The sequence below is a fragment of the Asterias rubens genome, chromosome 1, assembly GCF_902459465.1.
Source record: "Asterias rubens chromosome 1, eAstRub1.3, whole genome shotgun sequence".
In the NCBI taxonomy this organism is placed as follows: Eukaryota; Metazoa; Echinodermata; class Asteroidea; order Forcipulatida; family Asteriidae; genus Asterias; species Asterias rubens.
Window position 1 is genome coordinate 30,774,316 of NC_047062.1, and position 12,268 is coordinate 30,786,583.

General features: G+C 42.0%; 1 protein-coding gene across 1 annotated transcript in view; it reads left to right on the plus strand.

The window, feature by feature from the left end:
* The window catches only part of LOC117293349 (E3 ubiquitin-protein ligase HECTD1-like), a 51,374-nt gene extending 48,058 nt beyond the window's left edge, over positions 1 to 3,316 (plus strand). The window contains exons 38-42 of the mRNA XM_033775678.1: positions 483 to 610; positions 989 to 1,190; positions 1,653 to 1,790; positions 2,085 to 2,256; positions 3,216 to 3,316. Of these exons, the coding sequence (XP_033631569.1) occupies positions 483 to 610; positions 989 to 1,190; positions 1,653 to 1,790; positions 2,085 to 2,256; positions 3,216 to 3,316 (741 nt within the window). The remainder of the gene's footprint in view (positions 1 to 482; positions 611 to 988; positions 1,191 to 1,652; positions 1,791 to 2,084; positions 2,257 to 3,215) is intronic.
* The last annotated feature ends 8,952 nt before the right edge of the window (positions 3,317 to 12,268 follow it).

Sequence of the window (12,268 nt, forward strand, 5' to 3'; positions counted from 1 at the left end):
CAGCTTGTTAAAGGGTGTGGGTAGTTTTGTAAATGTATGACACAAAACATTAGTGTACACAGATTTATATTAAACTTACTTGGTTTGAAGATATTGATGGTAGTGTGCTTCCCTTAAATATTACATGTTGAAGTGCTGTAGTGTTTGAGAAATGAATACAAAAAAATTAACAAAAACTTTTTTCGTCTCAGTGAGACGAAAAATATTTCAGCATGTCAAGGGGTTTACACGACTCTCCTGAAACCACTACTCTGTTCCTTTCTCTTTTTTTCTCAAAAACTTGACAACTATTGAAGCTGAAACTTCTACAGGTAAATTAAATCACATACAACTTCATTCACATTGAGTAGGGATTAATGTCATGGCCAAAAACTTGATCTACAAAACCCTTGAATTAGATGTTCAAGTTGAGATTATTGCAAGGTTTCTTCACATGTCCCTGAACCTGTATATGACGACATACTTCCCTTATCTTCCTTTAGGACCCTCTGGTGCTAGCGAGTCTAGCATTGCCTACTTGGTGTGAGAAACTCACCAGAAGATGCCCCATGCTATTCCCGTTTGAGACTAGACACCTGTTCTTCTCATGTACAGCGTTTGGCGTATCAAGGTAAGATCAGGGCCCAACTGGAGACTTTCGAACACTAGGGGGCAGCAGACTTGCCAGGTAAACTTTTATTGGATACCTAGCACATTTTCAACAGCAATGAATTTACCTGGTAAGTCTACCGCCAGCTAGCATCCCATGAAGTCTAACCATTCATAAAGCTTGCTAGGCACACAAACTTGCTTAGCATAAAAAAATTGTGTCTCTTAGGGGTACCAGTTAAAATACCATGTAATGCTGATGTTTATGGCTGGTTCCCTTGTAATTAGTTGTGTTGACCATGCAAAGTTACAAATGTACACGGTGCTACACCAAACCTTACAAGATTGTTTCTGGACCATGCAAAGTTTCAAATCCATTTTATCAATTGATTTTACATAGAGCCATTGCCTGGCTTCAAGAAAAGCGCGATGCTAGCTCTGAGAGAGTCCGTACACCAAGCACTCGCAGGGATGACCAGCATGAGTTCAGAGTTGGCAGGTTAAAGCACGAGAGAGTCAAGGTACCACGCAGCGAGCAGCAACTATTGGAGTGGGCCATCAACGTCATGAGACTCCACAGCAGACGCAAGTCCATTCTGGAGGTCAGTTCATTCGTCGAGAGACTCACAAAGTTTCTTGAGTAGTGTTTTTGCTTTGATCTGTAGAGGATGTTTGCCATACTACCTTGTCCATTAACTGTTATGACCCCCCTTGGTGTGATTTGTCAATTTCGTTTTTTTTCATTTCGAAAAGGGTATGCCTGGAATAAAAGATAACTACAGGCATCCAGCTTTTTGCAAAAATAACTCATTAAGCTATGTAACATGCATTCTATTACTTCTGCCTTAATCTGATTTCACCGATAACTTAACCACCAGAACTTGAATCTGGTGCTCTAAACCCTTCGGCCATGACAGCCTTTGTACTTAATTTGAGATTCCTACATATTTGCAAGAGTCATTTATGAATGGAGCTATTTAAATGATTTTCTTCAGTGTTTCTCTGTAAGATGTTTTTAGACGCTGTCAGAATATTAAAGTATTCTTTTCTGCTTTTGATTTCAGGTTGAGTTCATGGGTGAGGAAGGCACAGGTCTAGGGCCAACCCTAGAGTTCTATGCCTTGGTAGCCGCAGAACTCCAACGTAAGAGTCTCGGCATGTGGCTGTGTGATGACGAGTTTCCTGATGATATGGCTAGAGAGGTTAGTTGGTTTGTTGTCAGTTTGTTTAGACAGGAATGATATTCTCCCTACTTAAGTCTGATTTCCGATTTGTTTAGAGAAACCAGCAAAATGTTATTCAATAGCCTTTACAGTTTTTTAAAAGCCTGCAATATGTAGGTCAACTCATGAACTCAATAAAATATTCCTACTTTTTTCCACAAGCCAAACATTGTGCCTATTTAGATTATTTAAAACCAAAACAAGATGCTAGACTGGAAATCCCTCCTCCAAATGTTTAATTTGGTCCTCAATGGTCTCATTCATCATCAACAGGTTGACATCGGTGAAGGCGTTAAACCCAGAGGATTCTACATCCAAAGGATATGTGGTCTCTTCCCAGCTCCATTAGTCCAAGACAGCGAAGACATCGACCGCGTCGTTCAAGTCTTTAAGCCACTGGTTGCCAATGTTGCTTTACTTTACTTACTTGAGCAGCAGGCCTTTGGTTGGAGTCCACTGGTTGCCAATGTTGCTTTACTTTACTTTCTTGAGGGACAGACCTTTGGTGGTATGCCAGACCTTTGGTTGTATGCTACTGGTTGCCAATGTTGCTTAACTTAACTTTCTTGAGGGACAGACCTTTGGTGGTATGCCAGACCTTTGGTTGTATGCTACTGGTTGCCAATGTTGCTTAACTTAACTTTCTTGAGGGACAGACCTTTTGTTGTATGCCACTGGTTGCCAATGTTGCTTAACTTAACTTTCTTGAGCAGCAGGCCTTTGGTTAAATGCCACTGGTTGTCAATGTCGCTTAACTTTACTTACTTGAGCAGCAGACCTTTGGTTGTATGCCACTGGTTGCCAATGTTGCTTTACTTTACTTTCTTGAGCCACAGACCTTTGGTTGAATGCCACTGGTTGCCAATGTTGCCTTACTTTACTTTCTTGAGCAGCAGACCTTTGGTTAAATGCCACTGGTTGCCAATGATGCTTAACTTTACTTACTTGAGCAACATACCTTTGGTTGTATGCCACTGGTTGCCAATATTGCTTTACTTTACATATCTTGGACGACAGTTCTTTGGTTGTATGCCACTTGTTGCCAATGTTGCTTTACTTTACTTACTTGAGCAGCAGGCCTTTGGTTAAATGCCACTGGTTGCCAATGTCGCTTTACTTTACTTTCTTGAGCAGCAGGCCTTTGGTAAAATGCCACTGGTTGCCAATGTCGCTTAACTTTACTTTCTTGAGCAACAGACCTTTGGTTGTAAGCCACTGGTTGCCAATGTTGCTTTACTTTACTTACTTGAGCAGCAGATATTTATTTACTTTCTTTAGCAATAGACCTTTGGTTGTATGCCACTGGTTGCCAATGTTGCTTAACTTGACTTTCTTGACCAGCAGGCCTTTGGTTGTATGCAACTGGTTGCCAATGTTGCTTTACTTTACTTTCTTGACCAGCAGGCCTTTGGTTAAATGCCACTGGTTGCCAATGTCCCTTAACTTTACTTTCCTTACTTGAGCGACAGATGCTGGTATGCCATTGGTTCAGTGTTGTTTCTTGAGCGACAGACCTTTGGTTCTAAGCCACTGGTTGCCAATGTTGCTTTACTTTACTTACTTGAGCAGCAGGCCTTTGGTTGGAGTCCACTGGTTGCCAATGTTGCTTAACTTTACTTTCTTGAGCGACAGACCTTTGGTTCTAAGCCACTGGTTGCCAATGTTGCTTTACTTTACTTACTTGAGCAGCAGGCCTTTGGTTGGAGTCCACTGGTTGCCAATGTTGCTTTACTTTACTTTCTTTAGCAGCAGGCCTTTTGTTGTATGCCACTGGTTGCCAATGTTGCTTTACTTTACTGACTTGAGCAGCAGACCTGTGGTTGTAGTCCACTGGTTGCCAATACTGCTTAACTTTACTTTCTTGAGCGACAGACCTTTGGTGGTAGTCCACTGGTTGCCAATGTTGCTTTACTTTACTTACTTGAGCAGCAGGCCTTTGGTGGTATGCCACTGGTTGCCAATGTTGCTTTACTTTACTTACTTGAGCAGCAGGCCTTTGGTGGTATGCCACTGGTTGCCAATGTTGCTTAACTTTACTTTCTTGAGTGACAGACCTTTGGTTGTATGCCACTGGTTGCCAATGTTGCTTTACTTTATTAACTTAAGCGACAGACCTTTGGTTGTATGCCACTGGTTGCCAATGTTGCTTAACTTTACTTTCTTGAGCGACAGACCTTTGGTGGTATGCCACTGGTTGCCAATGTTGCTTAACTTTACTTTCTTGAGCGACAGCACTTTGGTGGTATGCCACTGGTTGCCAATGTCGCTTAACTTTACTTTCTTGAGCAACAGATCTTTGGTTGTAAGCCACTGGTTGCCAATGTTGCTTTACTTTACTTTCTTGAGCGACAGACCTTTGGTTGGAGTCCATGATTGCCAACGTTGCTTTACTTTATTTTCTGGAGCAACATACCTTTGGTTGTATGCCACTGGTTGCCAATGTTGCTCAACTTTACTTTCTTGAACGACGGACCTTTGGTTGGAGTCCACAGGTTGCCAATGTTGCTTAACTTTACTTTCTTGAGCAACAGACCTTTGGTGGTATGCCACTGGTTGCCAATGTTGCTGTACTTTACTTTCTTGAGCAGCAGGCCTTTGGTTAAATGCCACTGGTTGTCAATGTCGCTTAACTTTACTTACTTGAGCAGCAGACCTTTGGTTGTATGCCACTGGTTGCCAATGTTGCTTTACTTTACTTTCTTGAGCCACAGACCTTTGGTTGAATGCCACTGGTTGCCAATGTTGCCTTACTTTACTTTCTTGAGCAGCAGACCTTTGGTTAAATGCCACTGGTTGCCAATGATGCTTAACTTTACTTACTTGAGCAACATACCTTTGGTTGTATGCCACTGGTTGCCAATATTGCTTTACTTTACATATCTTGGACGACAGTTCTTTGGTTGTATGCCACTTGTTGCCAATGTTGCTTTACTTTACTTACTTGAGCAGCAGGCCTTTGGTTAAATGCCACTGGTTGCCAATGTCGCTTTACTTTACTTTCTTGAGCAGCAGGCCTTTGGTAAAATGCCACTGGTTGCCAATGTCGCTTAACTTTACTTTCTTGAGCAACAGACCTTTGGTTGTAAGCCACTGGTTGCCAATGTTGCTTTACTTTACTTACTTGAGCAGCAGATATTTATTTACTTTCTTTAGCAATAGACCTTTGGTTGTATGCCACTGGTTGCCAATGTTGCTTAACTTGACTTTCTTGACCAGCAGGCCTTTGGTTGTATGCAACTGGTTGCCAATGTTGCTTTACTTTACTTTCTTGACCAGCAGGCCTTTGGTTAAATGCCACTGGTTGCCAATGTCCCTTAACTTTACTTTCCTTACTTGAGCGACAGATGCTGGTATGCCATTGGTTCAGTGTTGTTTCTTGAGCGACAGACCTTTGGTTCTAAGCCACTGGTTGCCAATGTTGCTTTACTTTACTTACTTGAGCAGCAGGCCTTTGGTTGGAGTCCACTGGTTGCCAATGTTGCTTAACTTTACTTTCTTGAGCGACAGACCTTTGGTTCTAAGCCACTGGTTGCCAATGTTGCTTTACTTTACTTACTTGAGCAGCAGGCCTTTGGTTGGAGTCCACTGGTTGCCAATGTTGCTTTACTTTACTTTCTTTAGCAGCAGGCCTTTTGTTGTATGCCACTGGTTGCCAATGTTGCTTTACTTTACTGACTTGAGCAGCAGACCTGTGGTTGTAGTCCACTGGTTGCCAATACTGCTTAACTTTACTTTCTTGAGCGACAGACCTTTGGTGGTATGCCACTGGTTGCCAATGTTGCTTTACTTTACTTACTTGAGCAGCAGGCCTTTGGTGGTATGCCACTGGTTGCCAATGTTGCTTTACTTTACTTACTTGAGCAGCAGGCCTTTGGTGGTATGCCACTGGTTGCCAATGTTGCTTAACTTTACTTTCTTGAGTGACAGACCTTTGGTTGTATGCCACTGGTTGCCAATGTTGCTTTACTTTATTAACTTAAGCGACAGACCTTTGGTTGTATGCCACTGGTTGCCAATGTTGCTTAACTTTACTTTCTTGAGCGACAGACCTTTGGTGGTATGCCACTGGTTGCCAATGTTGCTTAACTTTACTTTCTTGAGCGACAGCACTTTGGTGGTATGCCACTGGTTGCCAATGTCGCTTAACTTTACTTTCTTGAGCAACAGATCTTTGGTTGTAAGCCACTGGTTGCCAATGTTGCTTTACTTTACTTTCTTGAGCGACAGACCTTTGGTTGGAGTCCATGATTGCCAACGTTGCTTTACTTTATTTTCTGGAGCAACATACCTTTGGTTGTATGCCACTGGTTGCCAATGTTGCTCAACTTTACTTTCTTGAACGACGGACCTTTGGTTGGAGTCCACAGGTTGCCAATGTTGCTTAACTTTACTTTCTTGAGCAACAGACCTTTGGTGGTATGCCACTGGTTGCCAATGTTGCTGTACTTTACTTTCTTGAGCGACAGACCTTTGGTTCTAAGCCACTGGTTGCCAATGTTGCTTTACTTTACTTACTTGAGCAGCAGGCCTTTGGTTGGAGTCCACTGGTTGCCAATGTTGCTTTACTTTACTTTCTTGAGGGACAGACCTTTGGTGGTATGCCAGACCTTTGGTTGTATGCTACTGGTTGCCAATGTTGCTTAACTTAACTTTCTTGAGGGACAGACCTTTTGTTGTATGCCACTGGTTGCCAATGTTGCTTAACTTAACTTTCTTGAGCAGCAGGCCTTTGGTTAAATGCCACTGGTTGTCAATGTCGCTTAACTTTACTTACTTGAGCAGCAGACCTTTGGTTGTATGCCACTGGTTGCCAATGTTGCTTTACTTTACTTTCTTGAGCCACAGACCTTTGGTTGAATGCCACTGGTTGCCAATGTTGCCTTACTTTACTTACTTGAGCAGCAGGCCTTTGGTTAAATGCCACTGGTTGCCAATGTCGCTTTACTTTACTTTCTTGAGCAGCAGGCCTTTGGTAAAATGCCACTGGTTGCCAATGTCGCTTAACTTTACTTTCTTGAGCAACAGACCTTTGGTTGTAAGCCACTGGTTGCCAATGTTGCTTTACTTTACTTACTTGAGCAGCAGATATTTATTTACTTTCTTTAGCAATAGACCTTTGGTTGTATGCCACTGGTTGCCAATGTTGCTTAACTTGACTTTCTTGACCAGCAGGCCTTTGGTTGTATGCCACTGGTTGCCAATGTTGCTTTACTTTACTTTCTTGACCAGCAGGCCTTTGGTTAAATGCCACTGGTTGCCAATGTCCCATAACTTTACTTTCCTTACTTGAGCGACAGATGCTGGTATGCCATTGGTTCAGTGTTGTTTCTTGAGCGACAGACCTTTAGTGCTCTGCGACTGGTTGCCAATGGTGCTTAACTTTATTTACTTGAGCGACAGACCTTTGGTGGTGTGCCACTGGTTGCCAATGTTGCTTAACTTTACTTACTTGAGCGACAGACCTTTGGTTGTATGCCACTGTTGCTTAACTTTACTTTCTTGAGCACCAGACCTATGGTGGTATGCCACTGGTTGCCAATGTTGCTTAACTTTACTTGCTTGAGCGACAGACATTTGGTTGTATGCCATTGGTTGCCAATGTTGCTTAACTTTACTTTCTTGAGCGACAGACCTTTGGTGGTATGCCACTTGTTGCCAATGTTGCTTTACTTTACTTTATTGAGCGACAAACCTTTGGTTAAATGCCGCTGTTGCCAATGTTGCTTTCCTTTACTTTCTTGAGCAGCAGACCTTTGGTTGAATGCCACTGGTTGCCAATGTTGCCTAACTTTACTTTCTTGAGCGACAGACCATTGGTTAAATGCCACTGGTTGCCAATGTTGCTTTACTTTATTTACTTGAGCAACAGACCTTTGGTTGTATGCCACTGGTTGCCAATGTTGCTTAACTTTACTTTCTTGAGCAGCAGACCTTTGGTTGAATGCCACTGGTTGCCAATGTTGCCTAACTTTACTTTCTTGAGCGACAGACCATTGGTTAAATGCCACTGGTTGCCAATGTTGCTTTACTTTATTTACTTGAGCAACAGACCTTTGGTTGTATGCCACTGGTTGCCAATGTTGCTTAACTTTACTTTCTTGAGCAGCAGACCATTGGTTAAATGCCACTGGTTGCCAATGTTGCTTTACTTTATTTACTTGAGCAACAGACCTTTGGTTGTATGCCACTGGTTGCCAATGTTGCTTAACTTTACTTTCTTGAGCAGCAGACCTTTGGTTGAATGCCACTGGTTGCCAATGTTGCTTAACTTTACTTTCTTGAGCAGCAGACCTTTGGTTCTAAGCCACTGGTTGCCAATGTTGCTTTACTTTACTTACTTGAGCAGCAGGCCTTTGGTTGGAGTCCACTGGTTGCCAATGTTGCTTTACTTTACTTTCTTTAGCAGCAGGCCTTTTGTTGTATGCCACTGGTTGCCAATGTTGCTTTACTTTACTGACTTGAGCAGCAGACCTGTGGTTGTAGTCCACTGGTTGCCAATACAGCTTAACTTTACTTTCTTGAGCGACAGACCTTTGGTGGTAGTCCACTGGTTGCCAATGTTGCTTTACTTTACTTACTTGAGCAGCAGGCCTTTGGTGGTATGCCACTGGTTGCCAATGTTGCTTTACTTTACTTACTTGAGCAGCAGGCCTTTGGTGGTATGCCACTGGTTGCCAATGTTGCTTAACTTTACTTTCTTGAGTGACAGACCTTTGGTTGTATGCCACTGGTTGCCAATGTTGCTTTACTTTACTTTCTTGAGTGACAGACCTTTGGTTGTATGCCACTGGTTGCCAATGTTGCTTAACTTTACTTTCTTGAGCAACAGACCTTTGGTTGTAAGCCACTGGTTGCCAATGTTGCTTTACTTTACTTTCTTGAGCGACAGACCTTTGGTTGGAGTCAATGATTGTCAACGTTGCTTTACTTTATTTTCTGGAGCAACATACCTTTGGTTGTATGCCACTGGTTGCCAATGTTGCTCAACTTTACTTTCTTGAACGACGGACCTTTGGTTGGAGTCCACAGGTTGCCAATGTTGCTTAACTTAACTTTCTTGAGTGACAGACCTTTGGTTAAATGCTACTGGTTGCCAATGTTGCTTTACTTTACTCTCTTGAGCAGCAGACTTTTGGTTAAATGCCACTGGTTGTCAATGTTGCTTAACTTTACTTACTTGAGCAACAGACCTTTGGTTGTATGCCACTGGTTGCCAATGTTGCTTAACTTTACTTACTTGAGCGACAGACCTTTGGTGCTGTGCGACTAGTTGCCAATGGTGCTTAACTTTATTAACTTAAGCGACAGACATTTGGTTGTATGCCACTGTTGCTTAACTTTACGTTTTTTAGCAACAGACCTATGGTGGTATGCCACTGGTTGCCAATGTTGCTTAACTTTACTTGCTTGAGCGACAGACCTTTGGTTGATGCCATTGGTTGCCAATGTTGCTTAACTTTACTTTCTTGAGCGACAGACCTTTGGTTGTATGCCATTGGTTGCCAATGTTGCTTTACTTTACTTTCTTGAGCAGCAGACCTTTGGTTGAATGCCACTGGTTGCCAATGTTGTCTAACTTTACTTACTTGAGCAACAGACCTTTGGTGGTATGCCACTGGCTGCAATGTTGCTTAACTTTACTTTTTTGAGCGACAGACCTATGGTGGTATGCCACTGGCTGCAATATTGCTTAACTTTACTTACTTGAGCGACAGACCTTTGGTTGTATGCCACTGGCTGCAATGTTGCTTAACTTTACTTACTTGAGCAACAGACCTTTGGTTGCATGCCACTGCTTGCCAATGTTGCTGTCGATTAAATGTCTTAACCTAGTCCCAAATAAAGCTTTATGAAATGTTTGTGCTTAATTTCTACTGTTGCTGTGGTTTAAACATTAGTTTAATATCAGTAAATACTTACTTGACAGTCATTTCAGAGTTAGAAGTCTTGTTTTGTTTTAGTTACTTTCTTTTGGGTTAGAAAGATTTTGGAAAAATACCTTGGCAAGCTTCATTTTAAACCCTAATATCAAGCCAAATTTGTAGCTGTTGATAGTTTAAATTGTGCATTTGAAATGACTGGCTGTTTTTAATTTCTGGTCTTCAAACTTGACCTTTCAGAGACAGAGATAAAGGGAATAGTTTCCTGAAAAGAAGTGCAGAATGGAATCACCACTACTGATGTCATCAAGGATACTGGGTATAAAGGAGAGCAACTTATGTTAAAACATCACAACCCTCAAGACATCTAAGCTAATCAGTTGGTTGTCTTCAAGGTACTTTAAGTGTGTTTTTATGAACTGAAAGCTGCACTCTGTTTAGAACACTTTTCGCACGGTCTTCAAGAAATGAGCACATCATCCCTATTCCTCGCTGTCTCCACTGGCTGCCAATCATGGACTGCATTGTGTTCAAGCCATGGTTGCTCACTTACAAATCTCAACATGATCTCGCTCCTGCATGTATCTCTGAACTTTTAAAATCGTATACACCTCCGCGTTGTCTTCGCTCCTCATCACAGTGTCTACTGCAAGCTCCCCACAGAGTCTCTACTTCGCATTATAAGGGGTTGATGCTCCTTCCATCTTAAGGAACAGTCTTCCTCTTATTGTTCGCCAAGCTACTTCGGTCACTTCCTTCAAGAGTCGTCTGAAAACTCATCTGTTTTTGAAATAGTGATGCACTTTTTGTGCTTTTAGTTCTTGTTTTAACTGATCATTTCTATGTTGTTTTATGGCCAGATGCTGAGGATCTTGGCTAAGGGTGTAAGTGCTGGTAACCTCTCCCCTTTTCAAAATAGGTTTTTGATTTAATGTTGCACTTTTTGTGCTTTTAGTTCTTGTTTTAGCTGATCAGTTCTGTGTTTTTATGGCCAGATGCTGAGGATCTTGGCTAAGGGTGTAAGTGCTGGTAACCTCTCCCCTTTTTAAATATGTTTTCTTTTATTGGTATCGTAACTTTTGTGTAGAGGTGTGAAGGCACTGGACACTATTGGTAATTACTCAAAATAATTTTTAGCTTAAAAACTTACTTATAACTTGCAATGGAGAGCTATTGATAGTATAAAACAATGTGAGAAACGGCTCCTACTGAAGTAATGTAGTTTTTGTGAATGAAGTAAATTCTCAGTCAGATAATAAAAGATTTCAGCTGAAGCCTTTTATTATGCATCTGAAAGCACACAAAGTAATTTTCTTTTATTATTCTCTTGCAACTTTGATGACCAATTTTGCCCAAATTTGTTATTTTATGCATATGTTGGGATAAACCAAGTGAGATTACTGGTCTTTGACAATTACCAAACGTGTCCAGTGCCTTTAAAAGTATCTTTCATTATTGTTAATATGATTGTAATTAACATCTTGTAAATAAGTACACCATTGCAAGCAAGCACAAATGCGATTTTGATGCGCTTTGAAATTGCGATAAATTGTGAAATTGCATAATGCGCTTGTAAGCAAATTTAGCGATCTTTGTGGTGCGGCGGTTAGATTAAAGGGACCTGGACACATGCACGTGGCATGTGGGGTCCTACTTCCGGCTCGGGCCACTGGGTGGTTGATCTTAAAGGTGCATTTGGGCTCCTCATCTGTCAGGATGGTGCCGGTGTTATCATAAGCATGGTTGACCAACGGAAGTAGTCCCTAGTCCTTTCAACTAGGGACCGCGTTACTAAGAGTAGGGAGGCTGTCCTGGCGCCGAAGTTGGGACAGTGGACCGGACCCGTCCCCTTAAGGGACGGTGCAATTGGCTCTTACGATCTCAGAAAGCGTGTGGGGCTGGTATCCTGGAACCTGCTCGTTGGTAGCCCTGCTAATTGAACTAAGCTAACCAGGATGACAATCAGCAAAATCTGATGACAAAAAATACTTGCGATGGTGAACTTATGTATAATGTTGTACTTAAATAGTTTTATAATTATAAGCTTTTATGTGAAACAAGTTTAGTTCTGGAATATATCTGCATTGTATGTTGTGCATCACAAACAAGGATTTGAAACAAAAAATGTGGGAGACTATACAGCGTTTTGAAGGCATGTCACCCCAGTATGATGTCTTGCAGTGTATCCCATTATAGTCTGTCTCTTATCATGGGAGTATCAGCTCCTATAATGGTGACATTGTGAGATTGCACTTATCATGCGAAGGTGCGTGCCACTTCTGCATTGATGCAGAGGTGTGTGCCGCTTCTGCTTTGTGCGGAGGTGCGTGCTGCTTCTTCACGCTCAAATTCCCCTAGGCTCAGGCAAAGATAGCCAATCAATTAGTTTTGTTGGAGAAATCCCCCAGAATATAATAGAACAACCCTTACCCTAATCTTAGCAACAAAAAATACAGCAACTATGGGAGAATCCATCGCGTTGAAGGCGTGTCACCCCAGTATGATGTCTTGCAGTGTATCCCATTATAGTCTGTCTCTTATCATGGGAGTATCAGCTCCTATAATGGTGACATTGTG